Source organism: Charadrius vociferus, unplaced genomic scaffold (assembly GCF_000708025.1).
Source record: "Charadrius vociferus isolate BGI_N301 unplaced genomic scaffold, ASM70802v2 scaffold163, whole genome shotgun sequence".
Lineage (NCBI taxonomy): Eukaryota > Metazoa > Chordata > Aves > Charadriiformes > Charadriidae > Charadrius > Charadrius vociferus.
In genome coordinates, this window is record NW_009648332.1 from 2,815,478 (window position 1) to 2,831,209 (window position 15,732).

General features: G+C 38.6%; 1 protein-coding gene across 1 annotated transcript; it reads right to left on the reverse strand.

The window, feature by feature from the left end:
* Positions 1–3,489: 3,489 nt before the first annotated feature.
* GPX7 (glutathione peroxidase 7) lies at positions 3,490–13,893 on the reverse strand. Its single transcript, XM_009884614.1, has 3 exons — positions 13,687–13,893; positions 5,774–6,035; positions 3,490–3,905 (listed from the first exon to the last, which is right to left on the reverse strand). The coding sequence occupies exons 1-3, from the start codon at positions 13,891–13,893 to the stop codon at positions 3,742–3,744; spliced, it is 633 nt and encodes a 210-aa protein (XP_009882916.1). The 3' UTR covers positions 3,490–3,741.
* Between the last annotated feature and the right edge of the window lie 1,839 nt (positions 13,894–15,732).

A 15,732-nucleotide genomic window follows, 5' to 3' on the forward strand; every position in this document is an offset into this window, starting at 1 on the left:
ATTCAGACCAGAATCACAATAGAAAATTAAGTGAAATGTCCCTAGCGTATAACTAAAATCCCAGAGGTGGCTGTCAGGATAACTAGGCTAGTTGGTTTTGTTCTCAATACAATGTGAAAAAAAAGGGGGGTTAAGCCCCTCTCTATTGCTCCATTCAATTCCTCTATTTCAATGTAGCATATTCCGTTTCAAAACAGAGCATTGGATATCTGTAGGTCTGATTTTACATTCTTTATGAGACAAAATTTTGAAAGATTGAAAGTGTCCTGTCTAATTTTAAACTTATAATTAGGCTTTAAAATTATTTCTTTTCCCTCTGGCATTCCACAGGGGGCACATGTGTCTAGGAGCTTAGTTTAGCATTTAAATCAACATGCCAAGAGTTTATACCTTCAAAGCTGCAAACTGTAAGAGATCAACTCTTAGATGATTAAGATAATCATTCTCCACGCATAAATGTGCTCATTTGTTAACGCACACTAAAATTTTCTCTGCAAACTAGACAAGCTGCAAAGAAAATAGTCTCATGCTGTATATTCAGAGCTGTTTTACAGTTTTTGGGACTTGCTGTAGGGAAGATCTCTGTCAGATTAAAACATTGATGGAACTCATGAGCCAGAAAAGTAATTTCTGATCTCTGCATGCCCTCTATATAGCCTCAACAGACAAATTCAACCCGGTGCACTTTGCTTTGCAATTTTCTGAGCAGGAAGTAATGAAGTACTTATAGCATGACTAAATATGAATTAATTTATGACCAAGAATATTTACTTTTACTCTGCAACTTGATTAAAAGACAAAAGCATTTGTTCTACAAACTTATCCAATGCAAAAAAAAAGATGGAATATATGCCACATACTTAACTTAATCATGAAAATATTTGTTAACTTCAGAGAGAATAGTTATGTCCTTAATATCATGTGCCTGTTCAAATTTGTTGTTGTTTCAAAGTTTGCATATGTAATACTTACCTTAGTTCCCTTTAAATTGCCAATCTGGTAAGAACACCAACTCTAACAGTCATCACTATTAAGTTATTCATAGCACTCAGATGTCTGCTCAGACTTCAGACTGCAGAACTTCTTAGCTCATACTAAAATAATAACACTAGCAATTACAGCCTCATTGTTCTTTGACAGAAACCCTTTGAAAATCTTGTCAGCAAGAACTCTTTTTATTTCAACAAAACCACATTGTACAGGTCCTTTGCGCTTAACCCTGGGTTGCTTTATAAGAGGAATCTAGTCTTGTCCCATTGCAGCATTATTGACGAGTGAAAGCTTTTTTGTGCTTCATAATGCCTTTAAAATCAGCACAAACAATATTTGTCCATGAAGTATGAACCCTTTCCAACTGATCATTGCCATTTTATCTCTTTAGACCTCTAGAATTTGTCTAACAGAGAATGCAAGGTCATATCTATGTAAATCCAGAGTTCTGTTTGAAGTTGGACACCCAAACTTGAAATAGAGAGGGTTTAAAATGTCTTTCAAAGCATGGTCTGGGCTCATCCAGGCTTCAGTTATAAGATACAAACATACTTTCTAAGGAGAAAATTTTAAGCCCTGCAGCACTTGCTAACAGCATGCTGTGGCGTTGTGTTAGTATCAATGGGCAGAGAAAAGAGAAACCATCTATAGAGTAATAAAGGACCTCCTTTTCTAGTAGTTGGATTCTCTGTCCCAGCACAGTAACAGCTGGCCCTGATTTTTCATTCTTTATAAACATTGTCTTAGAGTGATTCACATAAGAATAGAATAAATGACTGAATGGAATGTAGAGTTTACTTTTCTCACCATCAGAGGAGGAACATACAGGCATATTCACTGCCACAAGCACCAATTTCCTGCACTCTTAAGTTACACTCTGAGTGACAAGTAGCTGATATATCTTGGAACATACTCATTAGTATCATTATGACCTGAACATTTACATGCCCTGTTTGTCCCAAAGATTCTTTGGCTGCAAACTGTCTTTTCTCATTTCTCTCTTTGCACTTGATCTCTCTTTTTGCTCTTGTACTTCTGTTACTTCTTCCTTTTATTCTCTCTTCCACCACCCCACCTCCTTTTTTTTTTTTTTACAAAAAAAGTGGAAAACCTTGCTCTCAGCTTCTTTCAGGCAAATTGAGTTTATTTTGTGCAGTACAATCTCTGCCCTTCAGAGTCTTTCTGCAAATCCTAAAGTACCTCTAGCTCTTACTTCTTTATACCACTCCATAGAATGAGTCCAAGACTTCAGGACACAGCAGCTGTTCAAGCATGGGAACTATAATGTACTCTAGGATCAACATTTTTATTTCCAATAGTTCTTCAGTACTCTTCTTTCCCCTCTTGTTCTGCAAGCCACTGCGTGCCATACTCACCTTTGATTTCAGTTGCAGCATGTTTGGATACTGAAGAGCTATAATGGCAGTGATGAGTTGGAAGAAGTTCTTACCGTGGTCCATTAAGTCAATTAAGGCTTATTTGTACACTTGGGCGCTGACAACTATATGGACAAATATTGTTTGTGCTACTTTAAAAAGCATTACAAGGCCAAAAAAAAGCTTTCACTCGTCAATAATACTGCAATTGGACAAGACTAGATTCTTCTTAAAGCATCCTGGGGTTAAGAGCAGGGGACCTGTACTTCGTGTTTTTGTTGTGATAAAAAGAGTTCTTGCTGACAAGATTTTCAAGGGGTTTCTGTCAAAGAACAATGAGGCTGTAATTGTTTGTGGTGTTATTTTAGTATGAGCTAAGAAGTTCTGAAATCTGAACAGATGCCTGAGTGCCACATTTGAAAAAGGTGCCATTAAACATTTGTAGCATTAATTTGGTATTAAACAATGTAACATTATGCAACAATTAAACATTTGAAAAATTGTTTCCATGGAAAAATGTTGATTCTTTAATGTTTGTCTGTATATGCAGTAAAATCAGATGGTGTTATAAATTGAAAAATAAATTTAACATCAATTGTGTAAGGCGAGAGTAATTCTTCTAAGGCAAAATGGTAATAGAAGAAAGAAATAGCCATTTCATGTAGGCTGTGGTCCTACAGATGTTCAAATGGCTATTTAAATATCATATGATAAACTTTACTGGGTGAAACAATGAGGAAATTCTTCTCATAGCTTTTGGAGAATTCTTACAGAGACTTTGTCTTCACATTTCTTTAATTTAAGTTTTATAGATGTCTTTTCAAAATGCCCTTCTTAACTGACTTTCTAGGCAGACGAAATCACATCTATTTGGCCTTGGTAACTAGATAGAGATACATCTATGTAAGTCTGCCTGGTTTGAAGGTATCTGTTTTGGCCCTCTTCCTAGCACATGCCTTAACTAAATCATGCACTTTTTATTTTTTCATTCAGTTTGTGATCAAAATATGACACAGATTTGTAGATGTCAGTGAGATCCCAATCAGGAAATTCTTTTTATTCTGAGCCTTCTTGCTACAGGTACATGAACTGATTTTCTATAGTGTCACCAATACTTAATAATTTGAATTGGGAAAGAAACAATTGCTGATGACTTCTTCTTTCCCAGAAAGGTCAAATTGAATTCAGTTGGAGAAAAAGTTTAAATTACTTTTACCACGCTAACTTGCTGTTTTCTACATTCTTAGGATGATGAATTTAGGTTCTGCTGGTCATGATTTCCCTTCCTGATATACTCTGTTTTGGAATGTGAAAAGACAAAGTTCAGCCCTAATTCTCAATAAAGATGTAATCAGAATGCTGGGATTTTTGAAAGTCATAATTCATCTTTCTTCTTCAGGATGATTTTCCGTACAAGTTCTGTAACATAAGGTCTTATTTCTTCAACGGAGACAGTAGAGTCCCAGGCCTTTACTACTTTCCCATTGGGGTCCACCAGGTATTTCCAGAAGTTCCAGGTTGGTTCTTCTCCTGTAGAATCTACAGCCAAAAAAAAAGTAGAAACTTAGAATAGAAAACCACGTTAGCCAGTTCCTAACATTTGTTCATGTCAATTTGATGATTACTGTCTCAGAGGAAGAAGGAATGTAAAATTAAGGGGGAGTTCAGACTGAATAATTAGATTAATTTTCTGACAGACAAGGAGCTTTAACTTGACAGTAGCCCCCTGGAGACTAATGGAAACAGTCAAGCTTGAGACAGACAGACAGACAGACAGGAGAAAGCACTATAATCAGTGTTAAAGTGTGTACGTGCATGTGTGTGTGTATCTGTGCTATATAGATGAATCTGTAACAGTTGAACATTGATAGGAAAATGGAATTTGGCCTGACAATATAGCTGTACCAGGACTGATTATTTGCTTGCTTATCTAGAATTTTTCCTCCAAAAGCACCCAGTATCATGTGCTTCGGAAGGTTTCAAGAAATGCTACATGAAGAAATAACAAAGTAAATTGTTCCAAGAGGTTTCCTCCTAATCCTTATCTACTACAGTTTCTCCCTCCATGACCACATACTCATTTTACGAGTCGCATTCTTATCCTTTACTGTTCCGCTACACGACTAACAAAATTTTCAGGATTTTCAATCAGACCAGGAGCTTCATCCCACTAATAGCACAAGTACAAACGCTACAGAAAATTAGCATCTTTTTCCATTCATTATATGTTGGGCAAAATCTTATATGGAATCAGAATATAATTCCAAGTATCATGAAGACACCACCGGACCTACACTGTTTACTGTCTTGTCATTATGCTGCATAAAAAATACTGCCTCCAGCAGCCTGCCTTTGCATGTGGACCAACAGGGAAACAGAATTTTTGCAAGTTTCATGTGACGTGTCTGCAGTAAAGACCCCACTAGGCAAAACAGAAATGGAAGGATGGGAAGAGGATTAAAGGGAAGTTTGGTGAGCAGAAGGATCCATTACAGACACCTGGAAGGAGGTGCGTTTGGGGTAGTCAAAAATAATACTACCAACAATCCTTAAATTCAGCGGTATGTGGGAGAACACTGTGGTGCTCGCGAAAAGCAGTAGTGATATGGTCCTTGCAGAATACAGCTCAGGTGATACCACGTGATATTGGGCTTTATTATATGTCACTGCTGGAAGACATTTCCTTCACATTGAATAAAGACTGACATTTTAGTTTAGCATTTAAATAGCGTTTAGAGCATTTGTTCAGTACAAGAAAAGTAGCGCCTTGATAGAGAATATTCCACTTTACAGTGTATTTTGTCAGCTGTATGCTAAGAACCAGCAAAACCTCTTCAGGTCTCAATGCGAGCTATACTGCAGATTAGAACTGGAGGAACTGTACAGTGTGGCCATCGCAATGCTTGGCAAGAAATGAGGACGGGAGTATTCAAGAACATCTCTTAGTGCCTGGTTTCACTTTTTGATTGTTGAAGTAAATTATGTAGGCACTTTGCTTCCACTTATCCTACAGCTCTTGAGATGAATCTTATAAATCCAACCTGCAGCAGTTGTGTCACAGGAGAAGCACTTACGGGACTGTAAATCGGAAAAAGGAAGATCAGGTGTTGCATGCATACAGGAGAATATTTCAAGACCTGAATTCCATGTAGGGCATTTGTTATCATAGTCTCTTCATCCCTGGAGATCTTTTTAGAAGGTTAGACAAAGGTGTCAGGGGTGACAGAGAGAGATACTGCCGTGTGGAGGAGGACAGACTGCATGACTTCTGACCTCTTTGAGCCTGACAATTCTGAACCATGATTCTGTGAACACAGTCATAGCTATCTTTCTTCTGTCGGATGGTATTTTGTGTCAGAGGAACTCTACGCTGGGGAAACAACCCTCCAGTGTTCCAGATTACTCACCAATTAAGTACTTGAAGGCAGGAATTGCACCGGCTCCGCTGACTGCAATTTTGCTGAACATAGGAAAGGAGGCACCATAAGTCTTCCGCGCAAAACTCTCAATGTCTTTGTTAGTGTCTGGTTCTTGCTGCCCAAACTGATTGCACGGGAATGCCAGCACATTGAAATGATATGGGCCGAGGTCTCTCTGTAACTGTTGTAAGGCCTTGTAGTGGCTATCTGTATACCCACACTCACTTGCAACGTTGACAACTAGCGACACCTAAAGAACGAGAGAGATTAAAAAAAGTGCTGCACATGTCAGTTTTCCAACAGGTAAAGTGGGGTGCAGATTATTTGCAAAAAATTAGCATGTCTAGAGAACTGTGACTGAACACTCATGTGTGAAACTAACATTGAGTTCTGTTCACGATAGGAAGATTTAGTATTTATTTTATGTATTCCCATGTGGCAACCACAAAGATAATCAATAAACTGCTAAGCAATTTTAACTCTCAGTTTACAGAGATAGTTTCTAAGCATATTTAAGAAATAGCCATCCAGCTAAGCTATACCAAGGTGCTTGAAAGAAACTTGCTAAATAATATTTTTTTGGTAATTCATTTATCTATAGTGAGGCATCTGTTCTGCATCATCTGCCCCGTACAGAATTTAGTACTCATGTAGAACTGGCTGATCCATTTATCACTGCTCGTGATTCTTGACCTGAAAGTTAACAGAAGCAATTACAGGATTTTGGGTTGGTCTATGCAGTATGGACTGTAAAATTTCCCACCATGTCTAGAGTAAGTCTGCTTAGTTGCGCCAAAATGACAACAGATTTTGCATAAGGGTTTATTGCCTCAATTAAAGATTCCAAGAAGTAAAGACTGTGCCCACTCTCCATTAAAGAGTTATTCCTGTAGCTGCTCATCTTTGCTATTGTACGCATTGTGTCATTTGGACATTACCACCAGGCACGTACCTGCCTGCGCAGATCCAGCAGAGGAAGATGCCAAACATAGAGGAGCACTACAGGAAGATAAGAGGCTTGTATAAGCAGAATAGAGGCTGGAACAGATTCTACCAAGAATTTGGTGGGGAAATTAAGTGACCTAACCCTGAGCTAAAACACAGTACACAGCTTCTCAAGGCTATGAAGAGTTTTCCATTGGTTTTTGAGATATTTTATCCTTAAATAACTTCCAGAATGTGTTTTTAGACTTAAGAGTTTTTATTACTATTAGAAATTTTGTAAGTGTGAATTGCCATTCATTCTACATAAATTGAGTCCATTCTAATGCTTTCTTGAGAGTGGATTAAAGCTGAATGTCATAAATTGTTAGATAAAATATTATTTTGTTAATAAAAATAGCATTATGCACTTTACAGTAATGTTTCTTTTACATATAACTACATTCTATTCCTTTTTTCAGAACAATCTGTAAGAGTCACAAGGCAATATAAATATTGTAATACTAAAATGTTTCTACCCACCTAGATTAAAATCACGCGTAGTACAGAAAATACATTATGATTCAGGAACCAAAATTCTACCTGGTTTACTCTGAATCTAGTGGGTTTCTAGAAGCCCAGAAGCTGGTCCTTCATTCTCAAATGGCAAAAAAAAAAAAAATAAATTAATTCAATCAAAGCAGCCAACACATTCCTCAGTGCTTGTACAACACCAGTAGCTGTTTACATTGGACCTTTTGGAAGTTTCAGAGAAGCTGGCATGTTGGTTTCATTATGTCAGTGTGAGGCAGCAGTGTTGAATAGCCCAGTGGGGCAAGAGGAAAGCCTGAAGCTTGAACACATTAATTGACCTGATCAAATTACACAGCAAGTAGCTGCAAGGCAAGAAAAAGAGAGTAAAAAATCCTGACTCCAGATCTCAGACTCTTCTGTCTGTGGCCACTGGCTTTGCTCAATTTAAACTTTGGATTCTTATGTTACTATTGTTCCAAATCCCTATGTGTATGTTTCTATACAAAATACAAAAGTATATGGGAAATATGAATACAGTGCATCAAATAAATTATATTACATGAAAAACAAATGACTATGTGTGTGTAGTGTCTTTAAGGCCAGAAAACGAACTGACATATAAAAGCCCATAATCTGGGTAAGGTATGGGATCATAAGATGAAATCCCTAGAAGGGGTAGGAATGAGTAAAGAAAAAGCTAAGGTGATGTTGGTGTTTATAATTTCTTACACTAAATTTTAACACTTACTTTGTGTATTTTGTATCTTGTATAGGTATATGGCTATATTTAAAGTGGTTTCAGAGCAGCACTGTTTCCCCTGGAAGACAGGTAATTTTATAAAGCAGAAATTGATGTAATCTTTGTGGTGTAGTGTGTCAACAGAATACAATGTAAGCAATCCCTGTGCAGTTGCATATGAAATATGGTCTGGAGCCATCTAGCTAACTTCCAAAGCATCACATTCGTTCAGACTACATTTACAAGCTCTACCTGAAATTTTAAATTCAGTCCCCTAAAACATCCAAAGATATGGCGTGTATTTGGATTTTTCTTTTTCAGAGAAGAGGTAATAATTTTATGATGCATTCCTGTTGCAAGCTGTCAGCATTTAAAATAGAACTTACACATTGGGCATAAAAAAAAAAAATATTGACAGTTCTGTTCCTTTTAAATTATCTGTATTTACCAAGCATAGTGACAACTGTAGTTTAGTATGATTGAAGTAAAGATAAATTGTAACACTAAGAGTTGAAGTCACATGTAGTGCTTTCGTATAAAATTTTAGAGGGTTTTTCAAGTATAGTTTAAGTCTCAGCATTCTCCCAATGCAGAAGTATTCATACACCTTATGGTTTTCATATCTATTGGTACTTTTCCCAAATACACTGGTAATGTAAGAATTTATCATTGGAGATTTGGGGGAAATAAGGTTGTGGAAGTATCATGTTCATATTGTATTAGATACGAAAGATGACTTGCCAATGAAAACAATCAAGCTTTTATAACTTTTACTTGATTTTGAAGTTAGGAGGGCTTGAAAGAATTCACTCAAAAAGAAACAACTTTAATTTACAGCTGTTTAAAAATAGTGATTACTCAGCATGGTGGTGAAAGGCATGAAAGCTCAACACTGCCAATGGTGCAAACTTCCAAATGTTCTCCCACAAAATAGGAGGAAACTACACACAGCATTTCTTGAAATGGCAGACATATTATGCTTCTCTTTTTTTCTTTAATAAATGCATTCTATTACTGAACTCCATAATGTAATAGTGCAAACCTCCTGACAGTGTAACTAACACATATAATAAAAAACTGTCAGAATTTATTAGTATTTCATAAAGAATGTTTAAAATGATTGTTTAAAAATCTCTTACCAAATTGTCTTTCAAATGTCTGATACCACAACAGATAAAATTAAAAGCTGACCTGAGGCCAGCAGGTCGAGAGGGGAGATTCTGCCCCTCTACTGTGCTCTGGTGAGACCCCACCTGGAGTACTGTGTCCAGTTCTGGGGCTCTCGGCACAGGAAAGGCATGGACCTGTTGGAGGGGATCCACAGGAGGGCCACAAAAATGATCAGAGGGCTGGAGCACCTCTCCTATGAGGATAGGCTGAGAGAGTTGCAGTTGTTCAGCCTGGAGAAGAGAAGGCTCTGGGGATACCTTATTGTGGTTTCTCTGAACTTAAAGGGCGCCTACAGGAAAGATGGGGACAAACATTTTAGCAGGGCCAGTTGCGATAGGACAAGGGGTAATGGTTTTAAACTAAAAGAGGGTAGATTTAGACTAGATATAAGCAAGAAATTTTTTACAATGAGGGTGGTGAAACACTGGCACAGATTGCCCAGAGAGGTGGTAGATGGCCCATCCCTGGAAACATTCAAAGTCAGGTTGGACGGGGCTCTGAGCACCCTGATCTAGTTGAAGATGTCCCTGCTCATTGCGGGAGGGGGGAAAGGGGGCGGGCTAGGAGTCTATGAAACATGGTGATTTTTTGTCTTTATTTTATTTTTAATAAATAACAGTCACTCTTTTTGTTCTCATAAAGAGGCTGTACTTTCACTTCTTACAACTATTAATTATTTAAATTAAGTGCAATGTGCTTCTTGACTGACTTTAGGCTCTAAGTGTGCAAGTCAAGTACACCACCTAGTGTGCAGTGCAAACAATTCATCCTGCACCTTACAAAAATTATTGAATTTAAGCTGAATTCCGTATTAGCTGTTGGCTGTCCTCTTAGTACTATCCTTTCCTTCCCTTTGCTTAGAAAACCCATGCATTCTAGTAATGAACTCATTTATTTAACATTGCAAAAATATTTCTTGGTTTACTTAATGTTTACACCAGTGTACCTCCTTGAGGAAAAGATCACTGGAGAGATTTAGGAATCTACTATCAGCTTTAAGTAACCCTTGGTGGATCTGTTAGCAGAGACAGTAGATTCTTAGGTTTTTAGATCAGGAGATTCTTAACTGGCTCCATCTGACTGATGAAAGAACCAGCCACAAGTGCCCGATTACAGCGATTCACAGAGCTGTTACCTTCATGGAAAAAAATAGCAATACTTTGTACAGTAATTAAGTAGCTATTCCCTGTATTTATGCATTCAGTAATACTACATTCTCAGATTGCAGAGAGCTGTGATGCAAAGTGCCTAGCATTACTTTCAATAGTAAAATAACACTTTACATTGTTACAGCGACTAATGCGTTTACATTATTATAGTACCTTTGGTTCAAGATTTCCAAAGCACTGCACTAAAACTGCTTAATTACACCTCAGCACACTGCACTTAGCTGCGTGGTAGGCAGGCAGGCAGGCAGGCAGGTAGGTAGGTACTATTATATCTACATAGGTATAAACACAGCAGGGAATAGCTGATGCTTGGGAGTTCGGACTCCCAAATAGATACTATTTTTGGTAAGAATACTGCCTCTTACAGCATATCTGACAGAGATCATAAAACAAAATGTAAGCTTTCCTGAATTAGATAGGTAGATAGATTAGATAGAAAACTAATCTCAGTTGGATCCTGTGGATTCTTTTCCAGCCACACATCACTGCCCTTCATTTTTAATGGGTCAACATCAGGGTGGCAGCCTGGAAGAAAGACAGGATAGCCTTCTTGTGCAGCACAGTAGAACAGACAACCTTTTGATCTATTTCACTCATGGTACTCTTTTTTTTTCAGTCATAATAGTCTTCCCTTTCTCTGCCTTCAGGTAGATGTAATATCATACCTGATTTTGTAGCATGTATGCTGAATTTTTTGCATTCTGGCAATAGAATTTCTTATGCCCCCATAAAAAGGGAGTACTCCCTCACATATTTTTGATATTTTTATTAAAGTGGCAGGTAGTTTCTGTTTGTGCACATTTATTTCAGGAAAAAAAAAAAGTCTATTCCTTAATTTTTTTCATTGTTGTTATTTCAGAATTTTTAGTACATTTCTTATTCGCTATATAACAGATAGTATTTGTGATTTGTATCAAGATGCACTTGGATGGAAAATGAAAGAATATTAATCGGTCGTACTTTTTTCTTACTGAGAAAAATTATCTCAATGATCTGAATAGACAATATTTTATATTCATGATAGATACTGAAGAAAGATTCTGCAAGTCATGAATTGCACTGATTGTTTCTACTTAGCATGGCTCTTGCATTTTTAGAATTAGCAGACTTTTTTTTTTAAAATATTCTGTAAGCTTTTGGATTTTTTCAATTCCCATTTAGTTTCTGGACTACAAATTAAGTAGTTATTTAACTAAATTAGTTGAGTGACTGAATCGAAGCAAATGTTTTCTCTACATCTACCAGAAAGCTTAAGGCTGTAAAAGCTGGTTTAGCAATTAGCAGACTATTGTTCCAGGGGCTAACTAGTGACTCACTTTCTTTAAAACACCAGCAGCACATACGTAGTACTTATACATTATTTGCTTTCTTTTAATAGCTTTAAAATATTATGATAAACCTACATCTTAACATTACTTATCTAACTTAAGATTTAAACAGGTCTATTTTAAGAAGCAAATGGGAGTTTTAATTAACCTTTGTCTATCTTGATATTGAGTTCTGACAACATAAAGACAGAAAGGGATGCGTTTTACTGCTATAATTTTCTTTAAAATTGTGCACATGCATTCTCAAACAGCAGCTAGCCTGAATGTTATTAGGCTCTGTGAATGCAAATCTTTTTGTTCCATACAGAAGCTGGTCATCACTTTTTTGGAATAAACTATTCCAAATGGCCTAGCAGAGACCAAGGAGTACCATTCACCAACAGTGTTACCTTTTCCAAGGTATGGCTCTAGAGCTCTCCCTTATGAGACCAGTCAAGCCTCGAGGATGGCCCGGTATCATAGCACCCCTGGAGATTCAGACACACCCCCCAAACCTTGCGTGGTCAGGAGATACCAGGGCAGGCCCTGCAGCTTGTTCGGGAGGGGATGAACACCCTCAGCTCTCTGCAGGGTGGCTGTAAGGAATTCCTCTGAGTACTCCCTTTACTCCTTTCCATGTGGATTCTAGCCCTGAGGTAGAGAAGCTACAAGTGGTATTTGCTTATTCAGATTTGCAGATGACCTGCAGACAAAACATGCCCCAGTAACAGGATTTATTGACAGAGCCTTTGGAAGAAACTCCTAAAAAAAAAGCAAATATTGCTTAATATTAAATAGCTTCCATGCTTTTTCCAATGTAGATATTTGAGTGTGCATTGGACCAGTTCTGCTCTATCTGAATTGTAAACGGGAGGGGAGGAGGACTTTGACCAGGTAAGGTTCAGACCTCTCATTTGGTCCAAATCCACCAGTAGCCCTTTTCTACTGAGACCAGAAAAATGTACATCTTCTCCCATGGGCCTGCTCTGTCTTCCTGCCAATGTTTTAGTGACCTGCTGCTGCAGACCAGTGAGCTCAGACACCTCAGTGAAGTACCTGAGGAGGGGGAAAAGGAAGGTGGAAACACAAAGCTGGAGACTAAGGGTGAAAGCTAGACATGGTGCCTGCCTTTCTGGGCAGCGGCTAAGCTGTCGGGCTGCCTGGCTGTATCACAGGACATGGGTCATTTGAGTGCTGAGGGCAGCGGTTGTGGGCTTTATGTTGGTTTCAGCTTCTGTAATTTGTCAATGTGTCTATGAGAACTTATAGTATTATGCGCCCTGTCTGCTAACTTCCCTTTTCACTCTTCCACAGGCACTACCTTTCCTAGATGGTCAAACCACTGAAAAAAAAAAGATCAGGTTACATGCAAGAATATTGTTCTTAAAATGGGAAGGAAAGCTCTGCCTAGAACTCCTTCATATCATATGTAAAAGAAATTTAAAAAACATCATAAAAGTATATTTGTGTCCATATGCCCTTCTTCATATTGCTCAGCCACGCTAAAAAGTGACGAGGTGAGTAGCATGATGTTGCTACAATTTCACTATACACTGATATTAAAAGAATTGCTTTATCATGTCTCTTGCTTTTTTACTAATTATACTGAAATCTGTTAAATCCATTAGGCGCTGATTAAATCTAATCTTTTTTTTTTTTTTTTTTAATGCAGATCACTAAAATGGAATGGGATTTAGGCAAAAAATAACTCACTAAAAGTCACGCAGTTAAAAGGCAGAAATAAGCTCCAAAAGTAAGTTATACAAAGGTAGAAACTTCCTGAGCTTCAAAGTGAACAGCCGCAACCCGGTGCGGCTCGTCCTGCTGGCAGACGGCAAAGGCTTTATTGAAGAGCGCGGAGCCCCGCGGAGCGCTATCGCGGGCAGCATGCGGGCGAGGCTCCAGACCAGCGCCAGAAGAGTCGGAACCCCAAATCCATCTGCATGCGGCCACCCAGTTAATGTACAACCGCCTCTCCGCCCCGCTCGGGCTCCGCAGACATGCACGGAGCGGCCGGTTTAGCGAGCCAGGGCGAGCGCCGCCCGTCCCGCGCGGACTTACCGAGCCCCTGTACTTCTCCAGAGAGACTAGTTTGCCCCTGATGTTTACAACTTTGAAAGTGTAAAAATCAGGCTCTTTCTGCTGCGTAGCGGAAAAGGCTAAGAGCAGGAGCGCTGCAATTGCAAGGAGCATGGCTAGAGGGATGAGGAGAACTTTGGGGAAGGAAGAGGAAGGCTGATGCTCCACACTGCCCTCAGGATCCAGCATGCTGCACGGCCGCGCCGCACAGGCACTTGCCACGATAGGAAAGCGCTGCCGCAAAGAAAGGACTGCTGCAAACGCAGCTTTTGCAACAGTCTCCCTTCTGCCGAGGGCCAGGAGCCGTGGCCGTACCAGACCTCAGGGGGCTGTGTTTCTGGAGGACTCAGATACTCCCAAATTGAGTGTTTCGTGGTGGTGGTGGTGTATTAAGGAAGGCCACTTACGGGTACAAGACATGAAAGTGCCAGTTGGCTCAAGAATGGTAATATGTGTGCGTCTATGGGATACCAGTCAGTTTTAGAGATCTGGTTTAACCATGTCCTAGGAAAACAAGGGATAGAGTTATTGTGATTTTTGATGGGTTTGCCAGTGCCTGTTTTCATACACTAACTACAGCATCGAGTAACTACAGTGTAATGTCAAAGGATACCAGTGGCTTGGTTGCTAGTGGTTACTGATGTAAGTGCTCTGAACAAGAGTCACAGCATACAGTCAGCAAAAACAGAATTACAAACATGCCATCCGCCATACCATGTGAAACAGAGCACTGTTAGCCAGGTCTTACAGAAATTATCACCTGGTTGCTGAGAAGTGAGTGAGCAGACCACTGGTCTTGACAGCGTGATCTAGGAGAAACCACATTACCAAAGGGGTTTTAAGCAAGAAAGAGACATTAAGCATCAGGAACTGAATTTGGTACCAAAGCTTTCAGATACACAGAGCCAAACCACTGCTTGACTGCACTGATGCCATTCCTGGATTGTCTGCAAGAAAAAATAGCCATTTGTACCATTTGCTACTATGCCTGCTGGAAGAAAAGGATTTGGATATATAAAGTAACAACAACAGAAAGCATTTGATGCTCATTGATTTCTTCTTGGACTGAAAAACTGGTCCTCCATGCCTACATTTCTCATAATTCTTGGCAAAGAAAAGCAAAATGTAGTGATTTACAGAAAACAATTAAGTAGCACATCCAAGGCATATTGGAAATCTATCCTTTGAAGAGCAAATTACATTTTGTAATCTCACTTTGTGATTTTTTTTAACTGAGTTTTGGTAGATCTTTGACATCTTGATTAACTTTGGTTAGGTAACAGGTCCACTGGTCTACTGGGAGGTGTCCCTGCCTATGGCAGGGGGGTTGGAACTCGATGATCTTCACGGTCCTTTCCAAACTAAACCATTCTGTGATTCTATGATTCTAATTCAAGTATAAGTGGCATTACTGTGAGTGAAGAAACCATGTATCACTAGTTGAAAACATTTAGATTTTAAACATTTCAGATTTTTCATGGTTTTATGTATTTCAGCTTAAGTAGACACCCAGCATCGAGAAATAATGCAATGTGGTACAAAAATATATAGATGGAAAATCTTCTACTAGGCTGTCTGTGGGGAAGATACACTGCGCTAAGAATCTGAAGTTCTCATCTTCACAGGTAAGTGCTATCATTCTGTGTACTTTCCTGGCTGTAGTATTGACCAAGAACCTTTCCTTTAGATGACAGTCAAGTATGATTTCCTCATTTTATAAATAAATTATCTAAGAAGCTTTAGAGTTTCTTCAGACACAGCTGGAGACAGAGAATTGGGCTTTAATATAGTATATACATTTAAATAAATTTTAAAAACCTACCAAATCCTAAAAATAATATTTTAAAATTCATTCCAACAATGAAAATAATTCAACATAAGCATAATGTTATAGTAGTTTGGGTATGGGACTGAAAATGAGGCATCATAGTGGAACATGAGACAAGCAAGGTTTTGCTCTGCAAATGGACTTTATAAACTACAGTTTTATGATTATTGTCTCTGATTTCTAGATAAAATTTAGCGGCT

Coding starts and splice junctions, on each gene's coding strand:
- GPX7 (XM_009884614.1), bottom strand. CDS start 13,893: ATGCTGGATCCTGAGGGCAGTGTGGAGCATCAGCCTTCCTCTTCCTTC. Junction 6,036..13,686: donor TGGAGAAGTACAGGGGCTCG/GTAAGTCCGCGC, acceptor CTCGTTCTTTAG/GTGTCGCTAGTTGTCAACGT. Junction 3,906..5,773: donor TGCCTTCAAGTACTTAATTG/GTGAGTAATCTG, acceptor TTTTGGCTGTAG/ATTCTACAGGAGAAGAACCA.